General features: G+C 32.6%; 1 protein-coding gene across 2 annotated transcripts in view; it reads right to left on the bottom strand.

Annotated features, from left to right (window-relative positions):
* Nucleotides 1-123: 123 nt before the first annotated feature.
* The window catches only part of LOC108693595 (neurotrimin-like), a 72,489-nt gene continuing 56,902 nt past the window's right edge, over nucleotides 124-15,710 (bottom strand). The window contains exons 2-10 of one of the 2 annotated variants that reach the window (XM_018202633.1): nucleotides 3,208-3,411; nucleotides 2,499-2,866; nucleotides 2,154-2,310; nucleotides 1,774-2,064; nucleotides 1,206-1,309; nucleotides 931-1,117; nucleotides 615-641; nucleotides 416-530; nucleotides 124-324 (exon numbers count right to left, since the gene is read on the bottom strand). In XM_018202633.1, the coding sequence (XP_018058122.1) occupies nucleotides 448-530; nucleotides 615-641; nucleotides 931-1,117; nucleotides 1,206-1,309; nucleotides 1,774-2,064; nucleotides 2,154-2,310; nucleotides 2,499-2,866; nucleotides 3,208-3,411 (1,421 nt within the window). In that variant the 3' untranslated portion in view covers nucleotides 124-324; nucleotides 416-447. The remainder of the gene's footprint in view (nucleotides 325-415; nucleotides 531-614; nucleotides 642-930; nucleotides 1,118-1,205; nucleotides 1,310-1,773; nucleotides 2,065-2,153; nucleotides 2,311-2,498; nucleotides 2,867-3,207; nucleotides 3,412-15,710) is intronic. The other variant, XM_018202640.1, reaches the window with a different exon arrangement.

A 15,710-nucleotide genomic window follows, 5' to 3' on the forward strand; every position in this document is an offset into this window, starting at 1 on the left:
TTACGATACAATTAAAATGCTCATTTTTTTCCTTTACAATGCATCTTAATGGAACACCTAGGTGAGTTGTAAATCAATATTAATTACGAAATTTTGACTATGTAAAATGTATATTAATGTGTCTCGATAATGCCCGCATGTTTGAAAATATTTTATTAAATATATAGTATATGTACATAAAAATAAAATATATCCTGATAGAGAAGGGGAATTTGCACTAAAAATATGTATGTTCGCTATTAGCACTATGTCTCTCCTAAGTGTTCCTACACTAATAAATCCACCATAGCGTTTGCTGGTGTTGCTTTGGCTGCAGCAAATTACCTGTGTCATAAATAAATCATTTAAGTCATAATGAATTTATCGTAAGCTTTTATCGTTTGTTCTCTCTCTCATAAATTTACGTCATACTCACCTACATACTTTAGTAGAGATTTAAGTAAAGAGTTACAGACTTGTGAAGGCACAAGATAAAACGACTAGGAGCAACACTAGAAACGTTCCGGGAGATCGTACAGTTGCCGAATTTTCTGTAAATAAATAGGAAATTAAGAACTGATGATAAAAAAGATTTAAAATAATTAATGTTCTGTTTGAAAAAATTGTATCCGTACTTTTTAATGCTAAATCAGGAGGATAATCTAAAAAAAGAAAATAAGAAAAGTTTTAATATTTGTAATCTGTTATATTATTTATGTGTATAATACTTTAAATTATTTAATTATATTATGTAATTAATTTAATAATCAAATCACTATACGATTGATTAATAAGTCTTCTTATAGATAGTTCTTCAATCTTTTATTCGAATTAACGTCTATAATAAATTTATAATAAAATAATGCACAAATCACGAAAATTATATTTTTATATGCTCAAAAAATATAGACATAAAACGTACAAAAATTCATATAAGATTAATATACATACCACCACTAAATGTATGCGGTTCTGAGTCCAAAGACCATCCAAATTCATTTCTAGCCTTTAGAATCGCTTCATAAGATCCAGGCCGAAGTTTTGGAATTGAACATTCTACGGTAAATTGATTTCCTTTACCGTCTTTGACTTCAGGCTCGATGATGTTCCATTTCAGGTCACCCTTGCGATATTGTACCTGTAAGTAAAAAAATTGTATTTTAGATTATATTTTTTACTTTATAAATTCTAATAAGAACCATGTATTCTTATTACATCGTATTTACCTTGTATTCGCTGATCGGCGAATAACTTTCCAAATGCCACTTCAGAATAATTCCTGCATCATCAGTCATTTCGGCGCCAGATATCTTCGGTTGCGAAGGTACACCTAAAATATATTTTGCAAATGAAAATCTGTTTATCTATCCAAATTCTGTAACAATTCACAAAAGTTAAATAAAATCACTTGAATATTTTTCTGATATATTAATCTTAGAGAAATGTCAATCTTATATATGCAATATATACGTATTTAAATGTATGTGCACAATTTAAATTTCTTTCACTTCAAAAGAGTGAAATCTCACTCAAAAAAAGTGAAAATACAATCACCCTTCACTTCTTGAAAAAGAGTGACAATTTTCACTCTTTTTAGAGTGAATTTTTACTTCAAAGGAGTAAAATCTCACTTTTTTAGAGTGAGATTTCACTCCTTTGAAGTGAAAATTCACTTTAAAAAGAGTGACTTTTTTTTCAAGGGTGATTGTATTTTCATTCTCTTGGAGTGAGATTTCACTGCAAGAAATTTATAGTGCATATTTATATAATTTCATGTAGTAAAACATGTCATACCTGTCAAAGTAATAGATCTAATAACATGACCAATGGTATTATCTGCACGACACTTGTACTCGCCAAAATCCCGTGCCGAAGTATGCAAGATTTTTAAAATGTGCTTAGTCTTGTTACTATTCGGCATTATCCTATGATACATTAGTATCGATCCTTTCTTCTGCGTAAGTTTTTTGTCGTCTTTATACCACATTACGAGTGCCACGGGATGAGCGCTCACGATGCACGTAATTTCCGACTCTATACCCGCACCGCTGTAGACTATTCTGTCTATCTCGATCTTAGGTTTGTCTGTCGCGAAAGCGGAAAGTGTTAATCGCTAATATCAATATGCTTATGCAAAACAGACTGAAGCCAATAAGAATGAGCAATTAACTTACAATTCACAACAACGTTGATCGCTTCCATCGCCGGCGTGTTCGAACCATCTTCAGCGAGGCATTGATACAGGCCGCTATGAGATTCATTCACTTTCTTTATCGTGATATAATTTCCGTTCAGGATTACGTCGGGATCGTAACCGTCCACCTTCTTATTCTAAAATTAAAAAAAAAACCGGAATCAGCTTTGCTTTCCATGTTAAAACCTTGTCTATAATATCTTTAACGTCTATCATAATTATATATGAATATTGCAATATTTTTACAGTGATAAAAACAGCATGATAGGAGTGATGACGTTAGTCCTGTCATGAGTTATCAATGATATTTTTAATGACGTTTCACCTCAATGAACCACTTGATCTCGGGCGGCGGCTGTATATCGGTCTCGCAACCGAGCGTGATATTATGGCCTTGGTTCACTTCGACCTTCTTCGAGGGCCTCACGCGTATGATCCCTTTGTGCGAGTGCTGCGGCGGCGTAGATTCTTGACGTGGATTTTCATCAACCAACAGACGATGAGTCAAATCTATGGAGTGAGGATTTTGTAGAATACTGCATTTGTAATTGTTAGAACTATCCTCGACCGTCGCATTGTAGATCACTAGGCTGTTATTCGGCAATCGTACGATTCTCTTGTCATCCTCAGTGTATGTCTGCGATTCGAAGTACAGATACTTATCGTCCTTTAACCACGCGACCACATAATTGTCTGAAATAATCGTAAATTTATTAAAGAAGGGAGATAATAAATTGCATACAGAGATTTAATTAAAGTTCTTTATTTTATTTCATTTTTTCTTATAAATATTTCCCTTGTTATATATATATAAAAAAGTCAAACAAAATACTAAACAAAATAATAAATTTTTAATGTTGAAAAACAATTTTGGAAAAATAGAGAGATGCTTTTAAAACGTATGTCATGTTAATAAATAATAAAAGACTCCTGTCCAAGAAATGACAATGGAATCGATGTTGAATTTGATAATTTTGACATCGTATCGATTTGATGTCGATTCCATTGTCATTTCTGACTGTTGTTCTACAAACCTGTATGGACCACTTGACAAGGCAGTATAACGGTGTCCCCAGCTTTTACGCGAACGCTCATTGCACGTGATAAGATTTGCGGAGGCATCTCGGCGGTACCGACATTATCAGTCTCTTCATCTTCATCTTCCTCATTATCATCATCGAAAGGCGTATCATCTTCGTAATTCAGATCCTCCGTACTCTTAGTCGGTTTACATAAGCCTATAATTAATGAGTACTATATTACCTAAGTGGTCTTCAAGCTCAAAAAATCGTAACTTTTAATTCAATAAATTTTCATTATTTGAGTATGCTTCGTAATTTTAACTCTCAGTGTATATGTTTTTATTAGTACCTATTAAGTGTACACAGGTCATTAATGTTCAACGACTCGTGTTTTTTTTTAATGGATTATTTATAGTTCAAAAAATATTAAAAAATTCATATAGTCTTCTCAGTTATTATAGATGGAAGATTTATACACAATTTTACAAATCTATTTGTTTAAATATTTTATTTTTGCAAATATACAAATCAAAATGCGAGTATGATAGTAATATGTTTAAAAATTTGTAACTTTTGAACAAATCAATAAAATCTAATTATTAAAAATGAAAAATAAAGTTCAAGGTATATATTTTAATAAAAAAATGCCAACAAATTTTTTTTAATTTAAATGCTTACGGAACATAAAGTCTTACAATTTTGAAACTTATAAAAATAAGCGTTCGTATAAAAAAATTGACTTAATTTTAAAAAATTCATTTTTTCAAAATATATAATCTCATACATTTTCATAAATGAAAAAATATATATAACTAACATTGTAAGAGAACGAAGAAATCGTAACCTTTTCCGCAGATCAATTTGCATTTTTATTCTAACATAAATAAAAATTCATTTTCATTGTGTGTGTGTGTGTGTGTGTGTGTGTGTGTGTGTGTGTGTTTTACTTACAAAAATAACCAAGAAATAAAAAAAGATCATTTTACTTATTTTTACTTATTTACAAATATGCGTTGCATGTAAATGGGAGTTATTTGTGTCTGCGTTCGATTTTGAATATCCGATTTTGAATATCGATTTGAATGTTCAGCGAGAAAATAAGGTCTTTCACGAGAAAATTGCCAAGCTTTCACGCGAGCACCTTTACCTACAAGTTTTTTAAAAGCAGCGCGGATTCACTTGTTTCAAAAATATTCATAATTTAAAAAATCGTCTGAAGTGAACCCCCTCCCCCCCATTTACGGTGAAGGTTAAAATATAACAATAATATTAACCAAGAAGAAATTTTATTGAGAGAATTTATTCCTGAAAAATTATTTATTGATGTAACAATAAAGCATTTTCTATAAAATTATGTCAATAATAATGGAAAAATTCTGGAGGATCTTTTTTTCTTTCTTTCTCGTGTATTATAGCTATATATTGAAAAAAAAATTCACGAAATTTGAATAAATATTTGTTTAGATAGTACCATTTATCTACAGTAAATAAATATTTATTTTCTATAAGAAATGATCCCATTTGGTACTATTTGATCCATTGATACTATTTAAATAAATATTTATTTAAATTTCGTCAATTTTTTTTCAGTGTATAAGAAGGTACTAAGAGTATTAAAGCGAAATTAATCCTATTTTTCCGAAGCGACAATTCGATCGCCAAAACCGTTAATTCGCTAAACCGCGAATGCCGGTGGTTGCTCTATATAACTCATTCGCTGATGATCGGATCGTCCATCGAAACCGCAAACCATATATCGTGTTCGAAATGGACACGAGGAATGGAGGTGCGCCAGTTGAAATTAGATTTCTGATACACGATTGAATGAGCTTGATTTCAGAAAGGATGGAGCATAAACGAGCAAACGAGGATTTTCCAATGATATTTCCCTCAGTATCATCTCTTGTTCAGCAATGATATTGCCGACTTGCTCAATTTCAGTGATGCGAAGCAGAAATCGCGATTAAACTAGCCGAAGAAAGCTCTTTGCGTGTCCGCTCTCAGTTTACCTCGTTTTTTCACAGGTCATGATATTTCTACATCAAGGCATATACGTTGTTCAATTTTAACCAATGTAAACCACGCCCTATACATGAGGAAAAAATGGGTCGAACCTGTCTCACAATCAGGTGAGCTGAGCGGAAGAAGTATTCAATTACGCGAATTAAGATCGTTAGATCATCACCCGTCGTGATTGGAATCGATTAGTAAGTGCTGTAGTAAAATAAAATGTGTTTGTAAATTGTGTTTGAATTATATTAGAATTATTAAATTTTGTTACATTTTTTTATCGCGTTCTATTTACATTTTCTCTATTAAATTTATAAAATAAATATCTGAATTATATTATTAAAGATAAACTGACAAAAAGCACATTAAATGAGCATTCGCATTTTTTAAAGCTTCAATAAAACAAAGATATTACAAAAAGTGAAATAAATATAATATGTATAATAAAATGTGTTAAATAAAAATAGTTTCCAATTATACACATCAATTAATAGGCACAACAGTGGAAAGTGTATTTAATGATAAATATGTCCGACATTCAAGCCTTTTGTGCAAAAATCTTGAACTATCTATGTTTATATTGTACATATTTCGCTTTGTATTTTGATATTAAAAAATAATTGCATATTTTACCCCAGAAAAATGAATATGAAAAATGTGCAGCGATTACGCGGGAAGAAGTCCATGAATCTAGATTAATGGCTGACTACTACATGCCAGCACCCCTGTGCTCCAGTTAGATTGCAGCTCCCTATAAATCCACCCTGGATTCCCTTAGCAAAGACTATGTCTATACACGTGAATAGGCGCCACGATGTCCCATTGCTCAATCTATGCGTAGCTCCATAGGCATCCACGCACTCTTTCAGTCGGTCTAATGTTGTGGAACATCGCGTTCATAGTTTATATTCACTTTGCGGTGCGCATCAACGAATATGTATGTCATTCACGATGTGCTTACCTACTTTATTTTCAAAAAAAATCTCGCAATGATTATTCGTAAAATCATTCTCTATTCATTCAATTCATTGCGCTATGTTTATATATCTGCATATATGTTATACATTCCTCTCATTTTAATAAGATATAGAAAATCACATATTTCATCTAATATAAATATACGAAAAATATATTAATTATAACACAAATTGAAACAAATATAAAGTTTTATTACTGAAAATCAGGCTTTTATTTTACTAAATTGTTATACGTTTACTTTAGCAGTTAATTGTGATTTTGAAATATTTGTTAAACTCGAAGAATATTTAGAACGTAATCGACCTTAATTGAAATTGAGAACATTGATCGAAGGAACGGCATAATGATTTAATAAATTGATCAAGTATACGAAATACATTAAGGTGTGGTTTGCCATTGATGGTCCCGCTTTATGTTTTTAACCTATAGCCCTCTAATTTATTTTTTATACCTTATTTCCTGTGATAGAATAAGTTTATATTATTTTGAAATATGCCTTCATAGGAAATCATAAAATTGCAAATCAAAATCGTGAATCTTATGAAACTTTCTCCTTATTTTTTCTCTTTATATTAAGGTAACAACAGAGATTAATATAAAAAATAAGATGTAATATTAAAGAGCGTTTTTAATTAAAAAGAGAAATGTTCTATGATAAAATTTTGTCAAAAATAAATCTCTGAAAATATAATTAAAATTATATACAAATAATGGTCAAAGACGAACCAATAATCAGATATTGAAATATAATAAATTCTTATAATAATTTGGATGTTAAAATTACAATAAATCACGCAAAATTAGTTTCGACTTTAAGTCGAATCAATCGCAATAATTTACATAAAAGTTAAATTATTATGTAATCAAATGATTATGAGAAAATATAAAATCCAGAATCAAATGTAGTCAACATGTAAAATATTCTCTATAGTCATCTTTAATAAAATTCTCATGTTCTTGTTAATCCTTAAGTGTCTATTATATATAGTATAACATGCATAAATCTCTGAATTTTCGAAGTTTGCAGCTGAATGAAAAGTGTGATCAGCAATTCTGGTATACATTCGTATATCAGAATTAGAGAGTCAAGATTTTTTTATCGTAAATCAACGTAGAAATGCAATGACTCATGGAATTGCGAAACAGAAAAGTCCCTGCGTTTACCGCAGCTGGTCTCATCCGCATTTCCATTCGTGATTTGAATAATGCCGACGTGATCCGCGAAAAGTATATAGTGGATCTGTAAAAACCACAAATCTATTTTGCATCGCGGGCACGCTTTTTCATCGCTGATGTCATATAATGACAGCATACCCAAAAAAAGGATGGAATAAACCTTGATCACTTTTGCAGGACACGTCATCCTACCACGGTCATTTTCATGTGCGTTCCAACAATGAAGACGAGACGAGACTGGGCGCAAACAGTCTGTCGGGGTTTATCTTACAAATCAAGAGTGTAGCCATAAATTATTGACATCGAGAAGCGCGGAAAACATTCCTCGTGTCGCGAAAATGTCGACAGGGTGCATCCGCAGTTAGCGTTACAGCGATACGAGCAATCCGTGCTTTCGCGCGGGGTGTAAGCGTCAGAAATAACTTCTCTTCGTCGACGAGGAGGAGGAGAATCGAGTGGGTTCATTGGATCGTAGCTCAAAGTTGACTTCCGTTTACAAGATTCCTGGGCAGCTGGAGCCATTCGGATTCCACGTAAAAGACGCAAACAAGAATCCTAAAGTTATAAAATGCAACGAAGTTAATCTCTCACGATTTCCAGTTTGATATTAAGTAAAAATACATTTGTTTAAAGAGAAAAGGAATACCTAAATATAAACTAACAGATAAAAAATTAATAAGAATCTATAAAGACTTTTTTTTCTTTATTTTAATATTTCTGTAAACGTAAATACATTTTAGAAAGATTTTTTTCGGTCCGCGAACAATCAGAAAAATTTCAAGACACATGTGTATTTCGTATTCGTCGGTTACCGAGAAAGACAGAGTCTGGTAGCACATAGGGAGGAAAGGAAACGTCTTAATGATCTCAGAGTTCCTTTTATCGATCGCGTCTTTTCCCCTCGCTTTGGCTAACCGTGTCTTTGTTTGTTCCGGCAAGTCTCACTTCCCTTCCGTGGGAAAGCGGCACTGAGCATAGAGGGTGGAAGATACGAAATTCTTGACACAAGTTTAGATTCCACAAGAGAGGCATTGTTCTTAAAAGAGCTGCTGCTTTGCTTCACCCCGGAAGTAGACTTGACAAGTCTGTGCCAACATTCCGCGAGCATGTCGAAGGCTATGTTCCGAGCTTCTTTGAGAGCAAAGTTTCCTTTCTAAAATTCAATGACAATTTACAATTAGACTCGATGAACGTAAGATACAAAATAAAAACGTATGTCTTATTTTAGCTACTAATTTTTTATATCATTAATCATGTTTGCAGTCTTTCTTTGAACGCTTTTATGAGCAGGTGATATAAAATATTGAAACGTGTCTCTTATTTTCGATAGAAAATATCGATATCATCTTCTGATTCTTCCAAGGACGGCGTCAATCAAGTTATACATGTCGAGAAGGAGGAAAACCAACGTAGAGTAAACTCACGATGGCTGCGTTTGACAGCATTCGATGCGTACACGATTGTTGAATGGGTGACGTCAGCCCCCGCATTCTCTCACGACTTAATGGTTATTATTGTCGGGAGGCACGCACTCTTATCCCCCCGAGAGGACTTCCAAGACGGCACACACGCACGCATGCGTTCGAATACCATGAAGGGAAGACGTGGTGTGGACGTCGACGTCGATGGAATGTGCAACACGGTGCAGCGCATTTAACAAAACGGGGAGTGCCATTGGCCGAATTGACTCGTTGAGCTTTCTCAATGTTCTTACCGTTTGTACTTGTTTGAATCAATTCCAAGCAACACTGTTAAATCTATAATGTCAAATTTAACCTAACCTGAGTCTGCTCCTACTAAATGTATCGTTATTTTATACTAAAACAATGGTTATATTTGATATTATACAATTTAACACTATATAATATAAATTAACACTATATAGTGTAAATTTATTGTTTTGATAAAAAATAATTATAGATTTAACAGTGAACCACAGTTTTTCTTTGGATTCTAATAAATTCAAATGCGTATATAAAAAACTATTTGTAATTATTATTAATATTACCTCTCATTATTCTAAGATTTATTATTCATTTCTTTTTTAAATCATAATAATGAAAAGAATTTTAAGAAAAAATTGAATTTATTATCTTACACTATAAACAAGTAAAGATTGAAAAAGGAGTGTATATTCTAAAAAGGAAAATATAATTTATAGTGATTTCTGATTGTATACCATGATCTGATTTATACATCATTTTGAATCATAATATATCATATTAATATGTAAATATTATCTCTACATTCAACAATTTTAGATTCAGAATTATGAAAGATATCTGGTAATATATATATACAAAACCTAATTATTTAATACTGATTATCATAAGATTATCATTCATATTCATGCGTTTCATTATCATTCGGATGCAGTCAGACGCGGTTGAACAGGTGAATGACTCCGTTCCAATAAAACTGAAACTCTCTCAGCCTAGAAATGACTTACGTCTCAGTTTCCGCGATGCAATCGCCTTCTTTTTTTTCTCCTAATGAATTGCGTTAGTGTCTTCCGAAGAGAGAATATCATCGCCGAAAGAGAGAGAGAGAGAGAGAGAGAGAGAGAGAGAGAGAGAGAGAGAGAGAGAGAGAGAGAGAGAGAAATAGTTGCGCAATCTCCGGCACGTACGATTCGGAATAATCCGTTATTGCTGCGACCGGTCTCACGAGTCCAGTTCGCCACCACGAGATTGGCGAAAATAACCACACGCGACTATAACGCCCGTTGGGAGAAATAGCGAAAAGAGACGACATTCGGAACTGGCTACGTGCCAAACGGGAAGATAACGTAGATCCGCAGATGCTCCGCCATCGCAGAAGTTATGCGACCCTCCGCACCATCGTTAGTGACAGTAAAATGTATAAGAACGAATCACAAGAGAGTACAACAGAAAGATATTGAAAACCTTACACAAAATCTATGACTAAAAAATTTGGATGCTCAATATGATCAAAATTAATTCAGATTTAAGCATATTTTTTATTATTAAAATTAATAGTTAAAGTAGGAATTGGATTGATAAGAATAAATCAATTAAAAAAAATAATCATATTTTTAGCCGGATCTGGGTTCTTAATTATATTCATATGTAAATTTGTATAAATATATTTTTCGGTTTTTTATAAATTGCGTGTCAATTTGATTTGTTGGATTTGAAACGTAAACTGAAGCTGAAATGTTATTTCAAATAAATAAATAATAGATATATATCTATAATTCTGCACTGATAACGTAAAAAAATCTTATTAATATCTTATTAATCTTATTAATTGAAAAAAATGACAGCAAAAAGATGGTTCTTTTCGTCCGTTTTTTTTGGACCCTGTATCAATTTTTGGACTGAACTGCCAAATGATACCCTACAATGAGATATTAATTTATTAATTATAAAGAAGTTTCAGATGACAATTGAGGTGACAATTGTTATCATAGCTGGAAAGGGGAAGAGTCACATCTATGTGAAAATCCGTTTTCTTTTACATTCCCAGCTCTGATAATAATTGTCACCTTATCTTCAAATTTCTCTGTAATTAATATTTCAATATAAGGTAAAATTTGGCACACAGTTCAGTTCCAAAATTGAGGACCCAAAAAACGAGTGATTTTTGTGTTCGCTCTTTAACTTTTTTAAAAAATTTTGATGCAACGATTTTATCCTCATTTGAATATCTCAGGAACACGTTTATCTAAGCATAACGTAAGGAGCATCTGAGCAGCCGCGTATATGTACAGCATTACTTTTATCGAGTTCAAAAGAGCTTGATTTAGACTCAGCTCACGCGCTTTAGAACTAGTTCTAAGCAGTTCCGAAACCGTCTTTCATCGGACCTTCTCGAGAACTGCCGCCTATTTTGAAAAATATACGACTACACTATGCTCGAAAATAATGATATTCCGAGAAGTTTGATCGGAAATGACGAGCGTAATAATAAAAAAGTACAAAACATTATTCTAGCAGACAATTCTCTACTGATTGTGAAGCTAATAATCTTGTAATTACAACAAATGAATCGTCTAATGATTTCCATGGTGAATCTTTGTCGTGACAGCACAATGAACCTGATTCACAGTACAGTAGCGATCTTGTAGTCTCGTCACGCAGAAGCTCAAGCCCTAGCGCACGTACATTACTGCCTACCAATTCTTTCCCTTGTTTGGAAAGCAATGTTTCTAAGAATCACGCGGTTAATCGCGTATTGAAAATGCAGACACAGATCTCAAAATTCTCGTGTTATTATTACTATTACTATATATTAGTTTATTTGCGTAACTTAATTCTCAGCCTCTAACTTCAATCGATGTGATTACCTATTTAAATTTATATATCTTTCCCGCCGTATAGTTATATTGAAGCGCCATTTTTAAGAATAATATAGTTTTTAAAGGGATTTTTGAAATGTTGACGGTTGTACTAATCTAATTTAAAAAAAAAAAATCAAAAGCAAAGTCGTTCAAGATGCAACATTTGAAACATTGCGTCCTTTTTGCTTTTCAATTGAAAAAAAGTGAATCACAGAAAATGATCTGTTCGGCTTTGGGGGAGCATGTTGTTTCCAATACCTGCAAGAAGTGATTCCAGTGACTTAAGAATGAAAATTTCGACTTTCATGATGAAAAACGTCCAGGACAATCAAAGAAAATCTACAATGACTTTTTTCCGAAGTGGAAAAACAGCTTTCCAAAAAAGATGGCGCAAATGTGTAGAAAGCGAGATTACTTCGAAGATTAGGTAACTATTCAACTTTTTATAAATTTATATCAAAATTCAGTGAAAAAGGACGAGAATTAAGTTAATAATTACATTATCACAGGATTTTTTCTCGAATTGTAATTGTCTTTTTTAGACTTTTTAAAATTATTTAAATTATTGTTCATTATTGATCGTTACAGTTTTCTCAAGTTGGATCATTATTTAATAAATTTAGATAAAAATATAATGAAATCATGTACAATATCAGATTATATCAAACAATTATGGTATATTACTTTAAATTCAATTTTTTTCATCTTATGATAATTTATTGGTATTTATTTATTGGATAATTAGTGGTTTCATTTGATACCTTCTGCTCTACAAAATATATAGATAATTTCCATCATTGATAGAAGTAATATTATTAGTCTTATTTGTTCCCCTTCGTCTTATCGAGGGTCTTCTTGAGAAAACTCGATGCTGTATATCGGTATAGGCAGTTTAAAAGGCCGTTAAATAGTGAGTCAGCTCATAGAGAAAGAAAGATGACCATGTTAAATCGCGCGTGACCGGGATCGTTTCGGGTATCAAGAACACGAGATGTTGCTGTGAATAACATTAATCTTCTTCTGGGCGTGAACAAGCAGGATCGGCCATAATGCATTTGCAAGAAAATATACTTTTGAGCATTTACATAATTCTTTTACTTCGATTTTCTGTCGTTCGACTTTTTCCGTACGTAAATTTGAAGCAGCAATCTTTTTTTATAAAAATATTACAGCCTCGTTCCATAAAATGAATGAAACGTTGTCTCTGTGTGTTGTCTGTATTTTTTATTATTTATAATTACTCCCATCATTAAAAGCCTACACTTTCTCAAACATCAATTAGAAAAACATTATATGTTTTTCAAGTAAAATACACTGCAAATAATGCAACGTATAATCCGTTCAATGCATTCACTTTAAGTAAAGGAATGTATCGCCGCCGACGCGCCGTAATGGTGTTATCTCCTTCATTACCGTCCATACAAATAAAAGAATACGTCGCAAGAAAAGGATACTTCACATTTCTCCGCCCACCGTATCGGATTGCATGACACAACGAAATAATGTCCACCGAAAGAAGTACATTACATCGATCCATGTATAAATGCAATGACCTAATAAAAAAGAATTGATTGCATTTTTGCTAAAAATCGGCAGTAATCGCAGGAATACACGTCGAAATTCGATCCAAAGAACTCAAATAACCCCAAAAAGGTGATTTTTTTCGTCCTCAATTTTTGGATTGAACTGTGTGCCAAATGATACCCTACAATGAGACATTATCTAATCACAGAAAAGTTTTAGAGGGATTGAAGTAACAATTGTTATCATAATTGGAAGGGGGGAGGGGGAATCACGTATTATGATAAAATCCGATTTTTTACATTCAAACAAGTGCCATTTATATATGGTTCCTTGAATATGGCCAATATAATGGGGTATCCCCATTGTACCCAATCCTGATATATTCAATGTATCTAAGACTATTCTTATAAAAAATCAAGAGAGATAAGCCTTAATAAATTCTTCCATTAAGAATTGATTTATAAAACTAGAATAATGATTTATAAAACTAAGAATAAGTGATGTTGAATTGATCTTCATTGACTAGATTAATCTTCTTAAATCCGGCTTCGCAGATCTAATTCGATAATGAACTTTGATTCCCTCTTCTAACTCTGATAACAATTAATACCTCAACTTGAAACTTCTCTGTAATTAATGTCTCATTATAAGGTACACAGTTTTGTAGTTATTGTCCATTATTGATCGGTTACGGTTTTTTCAAATTGGAATTCATTACTTAATAAATTTAATAGATAAAAACATAAAGATAAACTCATATGTATATTATACAGGTTATATCAAATAATGATCGCAATTATATAGTATAATATCACTAATTTTTTGCATTTGGCATACAGTTCAGCCCGAAAATCAAGGATTCAAAAGGGCGATTTTTTGAATCTCTCTTTTATCGTAAAAAAAAACACATTACAGTTGCGCTTAAAACATTAACGACCAGATGTCATTTGTTTGACTGTTTCATTGCGAAGTAACGAGGTCAAGTTGAATTATTCTTAGCATTTATTGTGTATTAAAAACACAATAAATTTTACTCGGGATATCTCTCACATATTATAAATTAACTGTCTTATTTCGTTCGCAAATTACGCAAGACCGCAATTAACGCGATTTTCGCGGGAAATGTATGTTAACTACCTCACAATCGCCAAGGCTCTATCAATTATTAAATTGTTACGTCTAGGCGTATGGCAATTACCGAAAGCCAAAGAAAAAAAAATCACGTGAAATAAAGCTCTCAGATTCCGTGATCCTACGTTATGTACAAGCAAACATGCATCATAAAGTCCGTTAAATGATAAGGCTAACATCGATTTAAATAGACGACAAGATAAGAACAGTGAAAATGCACTCATTCTAATGTGCACGTAGCAGGTCCTTAAAGCATGATAATTGCGTTTATCGGTGATAAGCTAAACGTTTAACGCTCTACTGACTGCGAAATACATCTTCGTTCAATTTATCGCATAACTTAGCACACCTGATCCAATCGCACTGAGAGAAAAGATTTTGTTAATTTAACAAGTTACCAGTACCTTTAAACGGTGATCGGTAAATATGTGACAACAAATTTTGTTGTGATTGCTGCTAGTCTGCTATACCAACTAATTATTAGTAACAGAAGCAAACTATATAGAATCTAATTTATCTTTTGGATAGATTTAGACTTTAGGCTCGTTTACATAGAATTCGTAGTTACATAGATATCGTGGAGTCTTAAATCATAGAAAATGATCAAGCATAGTCTAATATAAGGAGAATACTTGACTAGAATACTTGACTAGAATTAATTTCTTACGATTTGAGGCTTTGCACCATCTAAGACTTTTATATATACAGGGTGTCTCTTAAGATGGGTCCGAACTACAATGGGATTGGAGAATGGATTAAAGGGAACAAAAAATTCTTATACTATTTTGAGATACTCGTTATAGTTTTCGAATTAGAAAAGGAAATGTCTAAGCCAATATGCGATTAAGCCGCACCGCGCGAATTCGTAGGATGGCCCACTCGAGCGGCGGCGGCGGCGGCGGCGGCGCGCAGGAAGAGGGAAATAGCACAGCCTGGCATGGCGGTTCTATGTGTTTCGCGCCTACATTATCCAAAAATGTTATTTTAACTGAAGTTTTCCTTATATATTTCTTATCATTATAAATCGCGTTACTTAGCACGATTAAATACGTTTTAACATAATTATAGATGTTTTTATTATGCAATTATATATGTTAAGCGATGTAATTAATTAGAGCATTATGCAAAGCGTGTGCTGATCGTCGCAATACCTTTTCGCTTGCTTTATTATATGATGTTTCTATTTAATTATGCTTCGAGACACATTTCATCGCGTCGTTTTATGCTATTTAATCGGAATTTTATTTTTTTGACATGTTAATGCATATACACTGAAATTATAGTATAAGCTCGCGTAGATAGCCACTATAGAATTTTTTGTTCCCTTTGATCCATTCTTCACCCGTAATGTGGCTTGGACTTATCTTAAGAGACACCCTATATATATATATAT

The sequence above is a fragment of the Atta colombica genome, unplaced genomic scaffold (genome assembly GCF_001594045.1).
Source record: "Atta colombica isolate Treedump-2 unplaced genomic scaffold, Acol1.0 scaffold109, whole genome shotgun sequence".
NCBI classification, from domain to species: Eukaryota; Metazoa; Arthropoda; class Insecta; order Hymenoptera; family Formicidae; genus Atta; species Atta colombica.